At 51.8% G+C, this 17,496-nt stretch overlaps 1 protein-coding gene across 3 annotated transcripts; it reads left to right on the top strand.

Moving 5' to 3' along the window:
• Nucleotides 1-6,046: 6,046 nt before the first annotated feature.
• LOC141745273 (sentrin-specific protease 2-like) lies at nucleotides 6,047-12,413 on the top strand. Of its 3 annotated transcripts, XM_074592706.1 has the most exons (9): nucleotides 6,054-6,413; nucleotides 6,562-6,619; nucleotides 7,617-7,752; nucleotides 9,089-9,220; nucleotides 9,632-9,835; nucleotides 9,955-10,034; nucleotides 10,434-10,518; nucleotides 11,087-11,182; nucleotides 11,624-12,413. In XM_074592706.1, exons 4-9 carry the CDS (start codon nucleotides 9,092-9,094, stop codon nucleotides 11,684-11,686), a joined length of 657 nt encoding a protein of 218 aa, XP_074448807.1. In that variant the 5' UTR covers nucleotides 6,054-6,413; nucleotides 6,562-6,619; nucleotides 7,617-7,752; nucleotides 9,089-9,091; the 3' UTR covers nucleotides 11,687-12,413. The 3 variants fall into 3 exon arrangements, with proteins under 3 accessions (XP_074448804.1, XP_074448805.1, XP_074448807.1); XM_074592703.1 differs by lacking the exons at nucleotides 11,087-11,182; nucleotides 11,624-12,413 and having other exon boundaries at nucleotides 6,047-6,413; nucleotides 10,434-11,078; XM_074592704.1 differs by lacking the exons at nucleotides 11,087-11,182; nucleotides 11,624-12,413 and having other exon boundaries at nucleotides 6,047-6,423; nucleotides 10,434-11,078.
• The last annotated feature ends 5,083 nt before the right edge of the window (nucleotides 12,414-17,496 follow it).

Here is a 17,496-nt window from a genome sequence, read left to right as displayed (position 1 = left end):
GGGGTGGCACTGGGTGGGCTTGAAGGTCCCTTCCAAGCCAACCCCTTCTCTGCTTCCATGAAAGACAGGATCCTGGCCTTGGCCCCGCTCGGGCGGGCAGGACCAGCTCCACCGGGCACTGGAGCTGTCTCTGAAGGGGCCGCTCGTCGGGTTCCGCCCCCCCGGCCCCCAGCAGCTCCCAAGCCCAGGCAGGAGGGGGCCACCCCCGGCGCCCGCCGCCAGCCGCCAGCCGCCACGGCCTCCCGCCAGGGCCGCCGCGGGGCGGGGCCTCCCCTCAGGGCCGGCGGCGGGGGAGGCGGGGCCTGGCGCGGGGGCCCGCGCGCCGGCGGGGCGGCGTCACTTCCTCTGCGGAGAGCGCTGGCGCCGGGGACGGTCGGGTCGGGTCGGGTCGGCGGTGCCGGTGGCGGGGAGCGGCGGGACGATGAGCGACAGCGGGGAGCAGAACTACGGCGAGCGGGTAATACACGGAGCCTGAGTGCGCTGCCCGGCCGGGACAGCCCGCGCTCCCCTCCATCCCTCCCTCCGCCGCCCCTCTCCGGGCGGCGCCGCGGCCCGAGCCCGCCGTGGCCCCGGCGGCGGCGGCGGGGTCGGGGTGTTTTTCCTTTGGGAAATGAGCCTTGTTTTCCTTTGAGGTCTTTAGTTTTTACGGAGAAGTGCAGTGCCGGGGTCAGCGCTGTGGTTTGGGTGCTTTTTTCCCTCATCAGCCTGTACTTTTTGAACTTCTCGCAGCCTCAGCAGGAGTTGTGGAGGTGATGAGTAGTTTGAAGTTTTAGCCTTCACTGGAGGTGGCAAAAAATCCATTTTGAAGAGAACGTAACAATTCTGAGCAGGAAATTGGAGTGTCTTGCTTTGGGTAGGGCCTTTTCTCTTTCAGATGCCCTGTAAGAAGCTTTAATAGTGCAAGTGTTTGTCCTTCCATGGAGCTGAGGTTAGGAAAACTTGGTCTGCGGGAGGTTAAAAATGCTGCATGGGAATGAATGCTGAAAGACAGGGATTAGAGAATAGGCTCGTGCCGCCCCCGGTCTTCCCTCTCCGTTGGTGTCTTCACGTCGTTCTTACAACTGTTGTGTTGTTGGGGAGGAACTCTTAGTTCTGACTTGCTCAAGGTGGATTTCTGTGGGTTAGCTTTTTTTATAAAAGGTTGATTGAATTGCTGTTGTGCAAGTCCACTGAAAAGCAGTTTAAGACGGCAGCCGACCTTTAGTAAAAGTTTGGCAGGATAACCTGCGCTGTATTTCCAATCAGAAGGAGTGGAAACACGAAGACCTTTCGAGCAAAGTCTTTTGGAAAGGTAACTGTGCAGGGTGTGATAGGACAGCAATTGCTATCCCACCTACTTCCTAGTCTGTACGTTCCCATTCTTCCTGCTTCCCTGTACTTTCCTTTTCTATACTTTTATTTAAAAAAATAAAATCCCGTGCAGACAGTCTTCAGCAAGGCTTAAAATGAGTTATGTCTGAACTTTTGTGAGTCATAAATAGGCAAGTTGTACGCAATGTAGGCGTTTGTAAAATTAAGAGAGAAGAGCACAGAGCTACAACCTGCTATTTCAGCCTAGATGAGGGAGCGGCTTTTCTAATGCTCTTGCTAGTGTTATTTATGACATTTTTGGCTTACTTAAGGCTTCTATTTTACCGAGTCAATGGCTTTTCTACTTTTTGAAGCGGGAAGCGCTCAAGTCTCTGCAGAGTAGCAGCAGCGTTTGGATAAAGAATCTAGGATATGACTTTCCGACTGTCCATTGAGCTGCTCCAAGTCCATGCTGCCAACAAGAATTGTGCTCCTGAAAACGTGTTCTGCTTTCTCCCTTATACTAGTGTTTGGACAGCCAGTCGGATCTGGGAATTAAATCAGCTGATTTATTTTTTTTTCCCCGATTGCGTTTCCAGCTGCATTGCTTTGCAGGCTTGACTGGATTGTGGAGCCACGAGTCCTAATGTCAGCATTGGGGATGGAGAAGAAATACCAGGTGCTTTCGCAAGTAATGGGACTTGCTATTTCAGCAGCAAAGCAAACTGAAACTGGTTTATGTCACAGTTTAAAAAGGGAGGGGTGTGTGAAAAAAAGAAGGGAAAGAAAATCCCCGCTCAAATTCTCTTTCAGAGTTTATAGTCCATAGTGGGATTAAACTCCGGAAGCTCTTTTTAACTGAAGAGGCTCTAAGTTATTAGGTGCTACTAATACTTCGAATACTGGAACACACTTGAGATACCATCGGTATGCTGTAATAATTGCCACATTTTTCCAAGTCGCTTTTATTGTGTTTTCCTTCATTGAAATTGCGCTCACAGGAGTGCATGTGATTCAGGCATGGGAGGGCTGGGAAGAAGACTAGTTAAAGGGAAAAGTAGTGAGTCTCGTTGTGTGAATTAGTTAATGGTGGTGGTGATTACTTGGTACGTGCCTGGTCAGCAATTGTTTAATATGGTAGTCGGGTCTTTTGTTTGTTTGGTTGGTTTTTTTTTTTTAATCAGAGTAACTTCCACATCCATCTTAACGTAATGTAGCAAAGGTTGTTGTAAAAATATGTCAAAGGGATGAAGACTTCAGTCATTTGCTTACGCTAATATGATTTCTCTACTCATTTCTTCAAAGCTTATTAACTTCTAAACACTAGAAAGGGGTACGGGGTATGTGGATGGGCAAGATTCTCCCTGCTGCATCCCTCCAGTCGTGCATTTCTTGTGTCCTTCTCAGTGTCAGACCACCCGTATTTCAAATTATGATTTGTTTGGAAGTGTGGAGCCTGCATACGTAATGACGCTTGTGCAGGTGTGTATATAGATGTCTCTCTGTGTTTGTGTATATAGATGTCTCTCTGTATTTATAACCATTCAGTATAAATGAGAAAGTTTGCTGCAGAGTTCTCTCCCCCTTGCTGGCTGCCATCGGAAGCACTCCTTGCCCCGGTGCCGGAGCCCTGAGCCCTTCCCTTCCTCCGGACGCCGCAGCACTCGCAGGGTCCCACATTGGCTGTCCCTGCTGGGAGAGCACGGCTTCTGCTGATGGGATGGGCTGGGAATAGTCCTTGTGCATTTTCTATTGGTATCGGGATCAATACTGGTTCTTTAGTGTTCTTAATGTTAATCGTCTAGTCTTATTCTATTAAACCTGTTTGAATTTCAGTCCTCGGCTTTCCTTGTTTTTTCCCAGTTCCCCTTCCTGGGTGGGGAGGGGTCATCGGGTGAGAGAATACCTGTCTAAACGACAATAAATTGTTGTGGGTTTCTCAGAGCAGAAGAGGGAGTTACGTTGGAGCAGTTACAGGAAGAAGTTGCCACCCGCAGCCGACTGCTGAGCCGTTCCCAAACAAGCGGGGCTTTCCCAGGAAGCCCCTGTGGCCGCCCTGAAGGCGCTCGCCCTTCCCTGCCAGGTACCACGCAGCAGGGGAGGGAGCAGAGCCCATCTCCAGGAGTGCTGGGCACCTCTCTGGTGACACCGGGAGGACAGAGCAGGGTCTCCGCACGCCTCCCCCAAAGCCATCCTCCCAGCCCAGACCAGATGTGGAGCAGACGCTGCAGCGGGGCTTTGCTGAGCTGATGTGCCACCTCCATGCAAGCCCCTGCCATGGCAATGGTGGCGGGAAGCTGAGGGACCCCTGCCCGGCACTCCTAGTCCTTCTGGGTCCACAAAGTGGTGGTGATGGCGGTGTCCCTTCTGAGCTGAGTGACAAACACCACCGCGACAGCCCGTGGAGGAGGAGGAACGTCTGGGAGGGGTTGGTGGGCAGGGGAGAAGACGGGCAGGAATTCAGATGGGCCCTGCTCAGCTCAGGCAGGAGCCGAGTTCACATTCTGCCATTTTACACCCCGAGTAAGACCGCCCAGACCCGTGCTTGGCCACGAGACGGAGTCTGCCTCCCGGAGAGCCCGTTTTGGGGTGGGAAGCAGGGACGAGCTGCGAGGTGCCTTTAGGTGCCGACGGGCTAAACACACACGAGCCATAAGGCAGCTGTGGTGACAAACTGACTCATATCCAGGGGGATGGTACCCAAGGCAAAGAACCGCCGAGATTAGCCAGCGAAAGCCCCAGCAAAGGCGCGCTGCGGGGAGTCGCAGTGCTGGTTTGGAGTCTGGGATAGCGCTGTGCCACCCGGCATCATCCTGAACACATGTGAAATAAAGAGATTGAAATGCCAGATTAAGCATATTACGCTTTCCATACCTAAAAGTAGGGGTATAGCTAAAATGACCAAGCATTCCTCCAGCCCTAAGGTTAATTGTTCAGTTTGTTATGCCACTAATTGGAAATATGCTGCTTCAGCACCCAGGTGTGTGAAGCTGCTTTCACACTGAAGCTGCTCTAAAGGCACAGACTTTGGGTAACGCACAATTAATGAGCTCAGATTCTGGAATGAACCGCATTCACTATCGGATCGGAGATGGGACTCCAGTAATCCATGCGGATGTAAACGTCTGGTAACGGGATTCCAGATTTTCGTGCACCAAAGAGCCTAATTTTGAGTCCTTACGCATCAATGGACTGAGCAAGAAGCTCAAAGGCACAGTAAGGAATTAAGTCATGACCATCAGGTGCATCAATTACAGGCACTGAGAAATGTAACTGATGTAAAACTGCACTGTAAAGACGTGCCAGGAATTACAACAGGCAGCCTCTGGCACATCCAGCTGTTGTTTTATTTGCTTTTAGAAAAATGGGAATTTTTTGCCATATACAGGACAGAGAGGAGAAAAAAAAAAGCATTTAATGTAAGGTGCAACAAGAGACTCCACTCTAAAAAGAAAGACCCTCAGTCTGGTGGCATTAATTTAATGAAATGGTAACTTCTTGATGTGTTTGGTTATTGACGTCTAGAGATCACAAGAGTCTCCACACCAAACACCACGCACAAAGGAATCCGACTGGGACAAATCCTTTGGACGGGCACCGCAGTCACACTGACCCTGCCGCCACTGTCAGGTACTTTTCTGGCACACACAAAGCCATTCACGCAGGTGTTTTCAAATCATTTAACAGCATTCAAACCCCTGTCCTGGTGAGGACAAGGAAGTGGTGTTACCAGGAAGCACAGAGGAGCTGCTTTAGAATAACCACCACAGTTCCCAGAGAAGATTTCTCATCTTCTTCTGAGCATTGTCCTGCGGTGGGTTATGCTGCAGGGTGGAAGAAACTGCGGCTGGGGGGACATGCCTGGCAGAGGAATCCTGCAGCCCCAGGGCTGGCTCCACACCTGTGCCCAGGGTAGGGGGTCCCAAGGCAGGAGAGAAGCCTCAGCATCACCCTGTGGCACAGGGCAGCTGTACGAGTCTCACGTGGGCCACATCTGCCTTGGGAGCAGGGAAGAGCCCTTCCCCAAAAGACCATCCTTCCCCCTTTCCTAGAATGGCCCCTGAGAGCCAGCCAAGGCCACCAGGAGCCAGCTCAGCACTCGCCAGCCCCACAGCGGCCGCTTTAGCCGGGCTCCCTGCAGCGGGCCCTTGGCCGCTGCTACATCACAGTTGGTCACCAGGGTCGAACGCAGCGTCCGCGTCCCTAGTTGCAGCGGAGCCATGGCGGAACCGCACGCAGCGCCTGCAGCTCCCCAGCGGAGCGGCACAAAGCGTCGCTTGGGCCGTGAGGCCAGGGCTGGGTAAGCCCAGCAATGCCATTCCCTCACCGCCGCAGAGCACAGGAGGCAGTAGCGGGCGCGCAAGAGCCAGCGTCGCCGGGCGCTGTGGCCCGCCCCCGTCCTGCGGGACGCGGGAGGCGGAACGGCTTCTCCCGCCTCTGGGTCCTCCGTGGGGCCCCTCCGGCCTCCGACGGGCCCCCCGGGCCTCTGTGGGTCCCCCGCGAGGTCCCTCCGGCCTCGGCTGGGCCCCTGACGGCCGCCCCTCCGGGCTCTGCGGGGCCTGCCCCTAAAGGGAGACGGGCCTGTCGCCCTCCACGGCCGTCCAGGGCTCGGCTCGGGGCTTTCTGGGAGGGAAAGCTCCCCGCCTGGCCGGGGGCGGGCCGGCACAGGCCCGGCCCCAGCGGGGAGGAGGCGGCGGAGGGCTGGGCGGCCGTTCCCGCCTCCCTCAGGCGGCGCCGCGCATGCGCGCGCCCCGCCGCCTGCCCGTCCCTCCCCTCCGTTTCGCAGGGGCGGGGGGGCGCTCCCCGGCAGCCAATAGGGAGGCGGCGCCGGGCGCGCGGGTCGGGCGCATTTCCGGCGCGGGGTGTGTGTCCCGATGGCTGCTGGGGGCCCTCGGCGCCCTCCTCGCCGCCGCCCGCCGCCCCGCGCCGCCCGAGGGCCTTTCGCCGGAGGGGGAAACCTTTGGGCTCTGGAAAGTACCTTTGGAAGTTTGGGTCCTGTGAAGGGAAGTCAGCCTGGTAGAAGCTGAAGGAAGTTTCAAGCCGCGGTTCTGTGTGTTCTTTCCTCAGCACTTGTGCGCCTGCGGACGATCGTGCCGAGTCTGAGGCAAAAAAGAGGAGGACAGGTATTGCACGGTACAGAAGTCTTGAATGTGCCTGGTTTTTCTGAGGTTTCGTCTGCCTGAGAGAACTCTGGCTTCTGTGCTTGTTTTTACTTGAAAAGTAAAATTGCAAGTTGACGTATTTTTGTAATACTGCTGCTTTTCTGTGCAGGTATCACATGGGTGGATGTTTGCTGCCCAGAGCCATCTCAGGGCGATGTTGTGACCAGGTAGAGTCTCTTTTCATCACGGTTCTTGTTTCTTTTGGCTCTGTGCGCGTGTCTCTTTCCGTGCCTGTTCTTCTCCCCGCTTTAAAGCCTAGCGCTCTCTTTAGCCGTGCGGCACTGTTGTGTGCTGGAATTGTCCGTGGTTCACCTGAGCTCGAGGGGAGAGAAGGAAAGAAAGGAACTGAGAGGGTAGGATGGGTTCCAGTGAAAGGAACATTTTCTTGCCTTTTTTTGTGGATTTAACTACCAAGGGAAGTCATTTGACAAAGCTTGTGATACCGACTCTTACCATGCTGGACTGAAAGGGGAGAATACTGTGAGAGTCTGTTGTAGGTCTCCCTCCTGGAAAAGGTCTCCCTGCCCTTGTCTTTGGTGACAAGGCAAATTCTTGGTTTTGAAGAAGGCACATGTGTACGGACAACTTTACTGTCTGTGTGTTTGCTCTTCAGAGTCTGCGTGGTTTTACTGGTAATCCTCTCCAAACGGGGACAGTCACTCTCTTGACTAGCCTACAGAAGGCAAGTAAATATCCTGTAGGTGTCCCATTTTTAGTTCCCTGTGCTGGTCTTAGTTTCCGTAAGCTAACTGTATGTGGCTGCAGGTAGAGTTGCGGGTGTTCCTGTTATACCTTGCAGTATACCACCTAGCACACAGCATTTATCCCCAGTAGATCCCAGAGCACTTGACAGAGGAAGTGCTGGTTGCTTCCCTGTTTTCCAAATAATGAAACTGATCAAGAGAAACCAAAGGAGTCTTGCACAGGGAGGTGGGAAGGAATTTACAAAGCCTCCAGCGCTTCCTTCTATGCCAGTCTGGCTGCTCCGAAAGAACCGTGCTGGAAGCGGAGACGATGTTGTCACAGGGGTGCAACCGAGGCTGTAGTCAACATCAGCCTTGAAAAAGCATTTCTTGTCCAGAAGGTGAATTCTTGAGAATTCCGTGGGACGGTACAGGTCCACAGCTCACAGCTCTCTCTCTTTCTCTCTCCCTCTCCTCGCAGGGGCTCCCCACCAGCAGAAGATACTCCGCAACAGGATGGACCTGGTGAGGCCAAAAAGTCACCTGCCTGTGAGGTGGAAGAAAAGAAACCGCCAAGGCTGCAGAAAAGAGCAGAAGGCTTTACTCCACTCACAGAGGTACCGTAGCTGACAGGCTGTTAGACAAAACTGAAGGCTGTGAAACAGCTGCAAGGAACTCCATTTGTTATAGGTGGTTCTTCAGGCTTTTTGAAATCTGAAGAACTTGCATTTAAGCTGTTAGGGAGTGTCTGCAGCTGTGACTTCCCAGTGCAAAGGTCAGCACTAAAGCTGGTTCGAAGGATTTCAAGGATTTAAGCATCTTAGGCTCCACGCACTCCTTGAGTTGTGCTCCAACCTAAGGGTTTGTGGGTCTTCTGCTACTCGGACAAAAATGAGTCCAGGTTTAACAGCAGTCTCCCAGAGCAGTGCTGGCCCGATTCCTACAGTTATATGGGATCTGCCTCTCAACCTGTCCTAGCATGAAGATAGAACTTGAAATAGAAGCTTTTACTGCTCCGTGGTGTTGCCTTGCTTGTGGGGGACCTGAGCATCTTGCGTACGTCCTCGGGATGTCACCGAGGCGTGGATGCGCGCTGGGCACGGTTGCACTGCGTGTAGCAGTGGTCACAGGAGTTCACTTAGTTACGCTATGCAACAGGGAGTGGGAGTTGAGGTTCCCCTGCTTGTCTGAATGTTGGCTGCTCTTATTCTTGGGAGTTGCCGTCTAATTGAGTGCCCCCTTTTTTGCCTCTTGAGGATTGACTTGGAAAGGGCTAGCAAGTCCAGAGTTTACAACGTCTGCAGAGTGATGCTCAGTACAAGGAAAACCAGGGGTTTTCTTATCCTGCTAGCCCACGTTCAACCGAGAAGAAGATGCTCTTGCAGTTCAGAGTATTTTATTCTAACAGACCCAGTGGTTTATTTGCGTTCCTTAAGCAGACTTGGATGGAAGCGTCCAAATGACAACCAGTTGCATGCACAGCCTGGACTCCCGATTGCCTGACTGCAGTGTAGCTGCCACGGTTTCCCCCTTTGCTGGTACTTCAGCTCCCTTGAAGTTCCCCCCACCCTCACATTCTTTCAGGCTCCTGACGTAGCTGCCTTGGCGTGGAGAATGCCTGCTGCGGTTGCCTTAAACCTCAGCGTTGCGAGGGCTGCAGCATCGCATGGGAAAGGCGTTTGCTGTGTGTTTGCTCGTCCCTGCGTTTTATCTCAGCTTCCTTGGTGAAAACAAATTGAGGCAAACCTGGGCCCTGAAGTTCCAAGTTGGGATGCTGACACCAACCAACCAACCAAAAAGGGCGATTGCTAACCTAGCCGAAAGCCGGCAAAGGCAGTTGCTCTGTCACCTGAGCTTCATTTCCAGGCCGTGTTTGAGTTGAAAGCTGCCCACAGGTTGGCATGCTCGATGCTCTGTTGCACAAGTCCTTCCCCATTTAATTGTCCATTTCAGGCCATGGAGAGAGAGGTCGTTGCCGCATTAGGCAAAGGTGAGCCAGAGGAGATCCTGAGCAGTGCCTTCAAACTAAGGGTCACGCGCCAGGACGTCCACACCCTAAGGAAGCTTTGCTGGCTAAATGATGAGGTAAAAGTAGCTGCAGCACAGGGATCTTCTAATGGGGCGTTTATTTCAAAATGCCCCTTCAGCGTGTACACAAGTCTTTGCAAAGTTATTTGATGACCTGCACTGCAGAGCCTAGAAATCTCTGTGCAGTTCTTATTTTAGGTACTGAAGGGTCCGGTGCTTCTGGCAGTTCCTTTACTTGTATTGTGCCGCTTCCAGGAGTTAGTGTAGGTTCTTGGAGTGGGTGGCAGGTGTTTTTATCAAGCTGCAGATGTAACCAAGTGGGAAATTCTCACAACAAAAGCTGACAGCTGAGGCTGGAGTTCTCTCAGCTGCGTACTTCAGGGTGGCCAGAAAAGACATCTTGCTGTGCTTTTCATTTGGTAAGCTAGTGTCTTATTTCACATCTCAAGCTTACTCTTTATGGTACAGGTCATCAATTTCTACATGATTCTTGTGATGGAAAGAAGTAAGAGGGAAGGATATCCATCAGTCCACGCTTTTAGTTCGTTCTTTTACGAAAAACTTGCTTCTGGGGGCTACAAAGCTGTAGGAAGATGGACCAGGCGTGTGGATCTCTTCCAGAGGGACATCATCTTAGTGCCCATTAACTTGCGTTTGCACTGGACACTAGCGGTGAGTCAAACGGGCTTGTTATTTAGAGTTGGGTGGGGAGAAAAAGCTAGCAAGAAAAGTCATTGAGGTTTGTGCAGCACAAGGTGGTGCTTTGTCTGACAGTCACCTTTGAATAACAGGTCATAGACACCAGAAAGAAGACCGTCAAATACTACGACTCCCTGGGACAAGGAGGGGACAAGATTTGTGAGACTTTGCTGTAAGTAACTGCTCAGTCAGTGCTTTTGTGTTGTGAATTAGGAGAAGGTTTTTGGGTTTTGCCCCTGTGACACGACGGCAAGTTTCCACATGTCTTGTAGATAACAAACGAGAAATCTTGGATTCGCTTGCTGCGAGTTGTCTGACAGTGACTCCTTCCCTAGTCTCACGTCGTCCCCTCCACCCAGCGTCTTGGATGCCTGGGTTCTGCCACCTTCCCCCTATAGCACAGACAAAGACATGGTAGCCCCATGGCACATGGGCACCAACTTAGTTAGTGATCAATAAAACCCTCCTGCCACTCATCTTCCTGTGATCTTTCAGCAGCTCTTTTTTTCTCGGCCTGAATTACAACGATGAAGAGTGATTTTTTTTTTTTTTTTTCTTTTGTTTTAAACAGCAAATACCTGCAAGAGGAGAGCCGTGAAAAAAGAAACATGGAGCTGAATGTTTCGGAGTGGACTGTTCACAGCATGGAGCCACACGTAAGCGAACACTACTTGCACTTGAAATGTGAACTAGAACTCCTTGTCACGAAGCTCTTAACGCTTTCTCATAAGGCCAGGACTTTAGAGAACAGCCATAAGCATCTTCTTCTGGTCCCACATTGGGCTGCAAGTGGACCAGGAAACCATGCTGGGATGAAATCTTTGCGCAGTGCCTCTCCTTGCTGGCTGAATACTTTCTTTTTTTTTTTTTTTTTTTTTTTTTAAAATTGCTCTGCCACGTGAAGGTGAATTTGGCTTTGCCCCCATTTCACAAGTCAAATTTCAAGTCTCTTTAGCAGTTGTCAGAGAACGTGGGCTGCTTGTTTGCAGCCCAGATCCTGGCACGTGACAAAGCAAGGGCTTGGGCTGATGTTTCTCAGCAAGTTAATAGTAAAAAGCAGCACCTAAAGTTCCTGGGGTCTGTTCCTTGTGTTGGGGAGCGGTTACTGGGGATGGTGCAAGTTCAGGAGCGTCTGGTTAGGGTATTTTTGGTAATGGGTGCTGCTTCCAAGTTGCTTTTCCTTGAAGATAGAGGCAAATTCTCCATCTTCTTTGCATTCGTTAGGAAATCCCTCAGCAATCGAATGGAAGCGACTGCGGCGTTTTCACCTGCAAATACGCAGATTACATCTGCAGAGACAGACCGATGACCTTTACACAGGTGAGTGAAGGTTCTAAACAGCTCCAGCCCCTTTCGCACAGAGACAAGAGCCAGGGAAGTTACGCAGCGGCTGAGGTGTCTGCTCCCAGTGAGATTCCTCTTGGGGGAGATACTGGAGCCAGTGGGTTTGTGGGATCTGGCCTTTGGATCTTTGGGAGAAATGGGTCTCACCCTTTGACCAGTGAAGACACTGGTTCTTTTCCAAGGCAGTGCTCTTCTGTGAAAGTGCTTGTGAGCTGTTGTGTGGTCAAGGAGATCTGGGTTTGGTGTCATGTCACCCTCTTAGGAGCTGTGCGGGTGAAAGCCAGGCTGTACCCGAAGGGCAAGTGATGACAGTTCTTAAAAGGAACTTCATAGTAAAGAATTAAGTGGGTGTTTCTGCGTATTTTGTGTCTCTTTCTGCCATGACGTGTATTTCATGGAGTTTTCTTTTCTTTTCAGACCCACATGCCTTACTTCCGTAAGAAGATGGTCTGGGAAATACTCCATCAGGAGCTGCTGTGAGACCTGCACGACAGGAGGAACCGTTCTTCTAGTTATTTTTCTCATACCTTATTGTTGTTAGACGTTTTTCTCTGTAGGTTAAGGAAAGAGTTTTTCTCTGTAGGTTAAGAAGTAGTGGTTAATATTATTTCCCCCCGTCCCCCGCCTGCCCCTATTTTGGAGACAGTAACTCTCCTTGAAATTAGCTAACACACCTTAAGTGCAAGCTGGAAAGGTTGGTGTCACCTGGGCAAGGGAAAGCTTAAGAACAAATGCTGTGAACTTCCATCGCAGAGAGGGCTGCTCACACCTCGCAGCGCACGTGGCCACCTTATGGACGAATGGGACTCATCTGGTGGTGGCAACAGTTGCATGAGCTGAACTTCCCTCACAGCACACGTGGTCACGTTATGGACAAATGGGACTCATCTGGTGGTGGCAACAGTTGTGTGAGCTGAACTTCTCATCCCAACAAGAAGGTGCTGAACTACTGTTTCCTCAAAGAGAGTTTTCTTCTGTTTCTGGAATAATCTACCATCTGCTTGATGCCTACAAGTGGATTTGTGATGACCATCAGAAGAAAGCATTTACCATCTTTTGATTTGCAAGAGAAACCCCTGTGGTTGGGGTTGGTTTGGTTTTTTTCTGTCTCCAGGGAGTTTTATAATGTGAAAAGAGAAGTATTTATTTATTTTTGTTGAAATATATATTTAAATTATTTAAAGAGCCTTACTGGAATGAAACTTGATCTGGTAAGGAGAGTGGTTTATTTTTTTTTGTCATTGAAAATAAGGTTGATGTATCAATGTGGGTTTTAGCTCACTGACAGTCTATGGAGGAAGAAGACTCTAGCCAGGCTGGGTATCAGAGCACCAGAACCTCCAAGCGATTGTCCCAAAATGCTGAAGGGACAACCAGGACGTTGTTCAGCAGCGAGAATCCCAGGAACAGCCAAGTAGGAGATTATTGCTGCTCTGCCGCAGGCGCTGCCTCCAGGCATCTGCCCAATGAAGAGCTTGTGTCGATCCTCGCTCTGTTACGCTCAGACCCAGCTAGATCAGTTTAAACATGGCGTTTCCCCCTTTCTTTCATTTTTTCCCCCCCCTAGTTTACGCTCCGGAGCTGGAGTGGGATTTCAGGTCTTTCCTTGACCATCGCAGAGGAAAAATTGCCCAAGAGGTGGTTTGGAAGCCCCGTGTTGGAACGCTTGTACAAATGACCGTGTGGTGTTGTTTCTGTAATGGCAGTTACCATCATGTGAGGTGATTCCTGCCCGGTGATGCGGTCTCTCCTCTCCTTGTCTTCGGGGGGAAAGCTGGTGATTTTGGGGCCATGCCCTCTGTCGCCGTGGGTGGGATCAGCCTTCCCGGGCTGCTCCTCGCCTGAAGGTCTGCTCTCCTGGGCCGGCTGACGCGGTGGTTTGGCTGTGGTGCGGGTCAGCAGCCACATCGCCCTCTGCTTTCAAAGTGATGAGCTTAATCCGTCCCCAAATCAGAGGAGGTTCTCCAAAGGAAGGACTATTGCAAAGGCAATGTGTCGCGGCTTGTCCCTCCATGAGATACTTCATCTTCCCGGGCTCCTGGAGGACGTGGAAGATTTTAGCTGTTTATTACCGCTAGGACGGAGTAGCTGAATGCTTGAAGTGTCCTTTCCCCTTCCCTTGGGTTCTCGCTGTCTGGGGGCTGCAGTTTTGAGGCTGACCCTGTGCTCTGCTGAGTACAAAAGCAGAATCTGGGGGTTTTTTTGGGAAAAAGCCCAGTGAAGCAGAAAACAAGCCCTGCAGAGGGGCGAGTGGGGTAAGGACACTGCCCAGGTCCTCCTGGGCCCCCCCCCGTTAAGAAGAGGGGGCTCGGGGGTGTGATGGAAGGAGCCGGGTGATGCTGCTGTGAACACCTTACCTGGTGCCTTCTCTGTCCTCTCCGCGACCCGCCAAGGACTTGTGTGGAGTAAACCCCGTCGGGGGACACCTGCTGCTGGTCGCTTGGCAGCGCTTGTGGCTGCTGAAAGCCTCTGTGTATGAGGGGGTGGGGAAATTGTACGCGTAGCAGCCGCCGTCCCCTCTGTTCCATGGCTCTGGCCCTTCAGCCGGGGCTCGTGTCCTTGTGCCCCGAGGCGGTTCCCTGAGAGCAGCCCCTGGGGAGCAACAGCCTGTTAACACTGTGCTCTGGGTGAGCAGTTGTGTGGGAGCTGGGCCTCGCTTCTCCTTAGGAAATGGCCTTTTGGAGATGACGAGCTTGCTGGTTTTCAAGATGGAGCCTGGATGGTTTTCAAGAAGGAAGTCTTAGAGGCGCAGGAGCAGGCTGTCCCCATGTGCCGGAAGACAAGCCGTCGGGGAAAAAGACCGGCCTGGCTAAACAGGGAGCTAGTGTTGCAACTTAGGGAAAAAAAGAGGATCTATGGCCTTTGGAAGGAAGGGCAGGCCACTCAAGAGGACTACAAAGAGGTAGTGAAGCTATGTAGGGAAAAAATCAGGAGGGCCAAAGCCCAGCTGGAACTAAACCTGGCTTCTGTTGTCAAGGACAACAAAAAAAGTTTCTATAAATATATTAGCAATAAAAAGAGGACTAAGGACAATCCCTGTCCTCTAGTAGATGGGGCCGGTAACATAGTGACCAAGGATGAGGAAAAGGCTGAGGTACTTACTGCCGTCTTTGCCCCAGTCTTCAGCAGTAGGACCAGTTGTGCCCTGAGTACCCAGACCCCTGAGCTAGAAGACAGGGATGGGGAGCAGAATGAAGCCCCTGTAATCCAAAGGGAAATGGTGAGGGACCTGCCTCAGCACCTGGAGGTGCACAAATCTGTGGGGCCGGATGGGATCCACCCAAAGGTACTGAAGGAGCTGGCGGAAGTGCTCGCCAGGCCACTTTGCATCATTTATGAGCAGTCCTGGACAACCGGGGAGGTCCCAGCTGACTGGAGGTTGGCAAATGTGACAGCCATCCACAAGAAGGGCCGGAAGGAGGATCCGGGGAACTACAGGCCAGTCAGTCTGACCTCGGTGCCTGGGAAGGTCATGGAACAGATCCTCCTCAGTGCCATTACACGGCACGTGCAGGAGAACAGGGTGACCAGGCCCAGTCAGCATGGGTTTGTGAAGGTGACCCACTGAGTGGATGAGGGAAAGGCTGTGGATGTTCTCTACCTGGATTTTTGCACAGCTTTTGACACCGTTTCCCACAGCATTCTCCTGGAGAAACTGGCTGCTCCTGGCCTGGACAGGTGTACTCTTCGCTGGGTAAAAAACTGGTTGGATGGCCGTGCCCAGAGAGTGGTGGTAGATGGAGTTAAATCCAGTTGGTGTCCGGTCACAAGTGGCGTCCCCCAGGGCTCGGTCCTGGGGCCGGTTCTCTTTAATATCTTTACAATGATCTGGAGGAGGGGATCGAATGCACCCTCAGTAAGTTCGCAGATGACACTAAACTGGGCAGGCGTGTTGATCTGCTTGAGGGAAGGTTGGCTCTGCAGAGGGATCTGGACAGGCTGGACCGATGGGCTGAGGTCAGTGGTATGAGGTTCAACAAGGCCAAGGGCTGGGTCCTGCACTTGGGTCACAACCACCCCACGCAGCGCTACAGGATTGGGGCGGAGTGGCTCGAAAGCTGCCCGGCAGAAAAGGACCTGGGGGTGTTGGTGGACAGCCGGCTGAATATGAGCCAGCAGCATGCCCAGGTGGCCAAGAAGGCCAACAGCCTCCTAGCCTGTATGAGGAATAGTGTGGTGAGCCGGACTAGGGAAGTGATCGTCCCCCTGTACTCGGCACTGGTCCCTTCCAACCTCAGCAATTCTATGATTCTGTGATTCTCTGTGTTAGTTTTTTTATAACAAGTTGATGTAGTTGCTGTTGTGCAAGTCAACTGAAAACGAGTTCAAGACGGCAGCCGAACTTTAGTAAAGGTTTGCCAGGATAACCTGCGCTGTATTTCCAATCAGAAGGAGTGGGAACATGAAGACCTTTCGAGCAAAGTCTTTTTGAAACAGAATCGTGCAGGGTACGATTGGACAGCAATTGCTATCCCACCTACTTCCCTAGTCTCTGCTCTTCTGTTCTTCCTACTTCCCTACTCTTCCCTTTCCTATACTTTGATTTCAAACAAAAAATAATAAAATCACGTGCGGGCAGTCTTCCCCAAGGCTTCAAATGAGCGATGGCTGAACTTTTGTGAGTCATAACTAGGTAAGGTGTATGTGTGGGGGTGTGCTCTCCCCTTTTCCCCCCCCGGCTCCTGCTCAAGCCATGGCCATCAGCGGGAGTTGTTAAGAGTTGCGCTTGAACTGTGGGAGATGGCTGGCGACACAACCAAAACACTGTCTGGAGTGGGACCCTAGGTACCCTGTTCCCATGAGCATATGACTATAGGTCCATTATCTTACTCCATAAAGAGTGGACAGCCCAAGAGCCCTTTGAGCTCTCCTGCACGGCAGCGGGCTGCACGACAGGATCTCCCCTTGAGTGGGGACGCTCGCGTAAGGCTCTTCTCCTCGAGGTTGAGCGATTCCTTGCCGCAACAGATTCTCGGTAAGTGACCGATAGCACGCTAAACTTTGCAATCTTAGCTAAGTGATCTAAGGATTGATTGTGCATACATAATCCTTTAGACATAAACCGTTGAGCAGGTCTGGGACTAGGATTGGATCCAGCCGCACCTCGACTCCTCTCTGAGAAGGAGTTTAGAAAGCAAGGGGGTCCTTTCTGAACCTCGTGACTCAACGGGAGGGTCTCCCTGAGAGCTTGTCTGACCCTGGCCTCTATGCAGTGACTAACGCAGTGTACCCTGGCATCGCATCGCGTAAAACACTGTCGCATTCACTACTAACTTTGTTACATCACTGTTTTATGTTAACAAACATTTCACTACTCTCTTACAAGGGAAGTTATTCACTCCGCCCGCGACACCTGGCGTAGTCGGCAGGAGGTCAGGAGTTATCACTGATTGTTTAGGGAGGCATGGAGTGAACCCGAGCCCCAGATTCTCAGAGGAATGGGCTCGTGGTAATTGGTACAATTGGGAAGTCGTTGAAGAGTACTTGAAAGCGATTAGGGGCCCTACAAAGCATGGAAAAGATAAGGGAGTAATCTGTAAAATGTTGGGCCCTTGTTTAGAAGCCACGTACCAAGACAGGGAGAATAGAAACAGGAGAGAGCAGGAACTAGAGAAGGAAACAGAGAGCAGGAAGGCAGCTGAGTTACTGATATCTTTTGAAAATGAACAGCTGCAAAAACGATTGCAGGAAGAGAAGGAGAAAAGGCGGAAATTGGGAGAAAAGCTCGAAATGATGCTTATGCAGGCTCCCCACCCCCCTGACATTGTACAGATTAGGAAACTGATAGTATCCCCTGAAGACTGGGACGGAAACATTTGGGTGATCCCGATGATAGCATCAGAAGAAGACCTTCCTTTGTTCCCCACAAATCCTCCCGAATAGGAAGCCAGAGCCATTGTTAAAACAGAAGGAACTGCGGGACCTCAGGGTACAAATCCAGGGCACACTACGCGAACCAGCCCCTGGGATCCCTTGCAACTGACAAATTTGCAAGAGAGATACAGCAGAAACCCCGGTGAAACTGAAACCGAATCCTTGTGGCGAGTATGCTTAACCGGCGGTGACCGAATCCTGTTAAGCCGGCATGAAGCCAGTGGTTACTGGGGTCCGGGAGCTTTCTTAAATTTAGGACCTGATCCGGCAGATACCCCCCATTCTAGCACCAGCTGAGTAGCTTATTGGGCGGGAGGAATTGACACCATGGAACGGGGTGAGCCCTCTCTGATCCCCATCAAATCTCTCAGCGAGTTATCCACAGCCGTCCCAAAAGCCGCTTGCACACAAGCCAG

Source organism: Larus michahellis, chromosome 6, assembly GCF_964199755.1.
Source record: "Larus michahellis chromosome 6, bLarMic1.1, whole genome shotgun sequence".
Classification (NCBI taxonomy): domain Eukaryota; kingdom Metazoa; phylum Chordata; class Aves; order Charadriiformes; family Laridae; genus Larus; species Larus michahellis.
The sequence above is the reverse complement of the archived record's forward strand: the minus strand, read 5'-3'. Positions and strand labels throughout refer to the sequence as shown.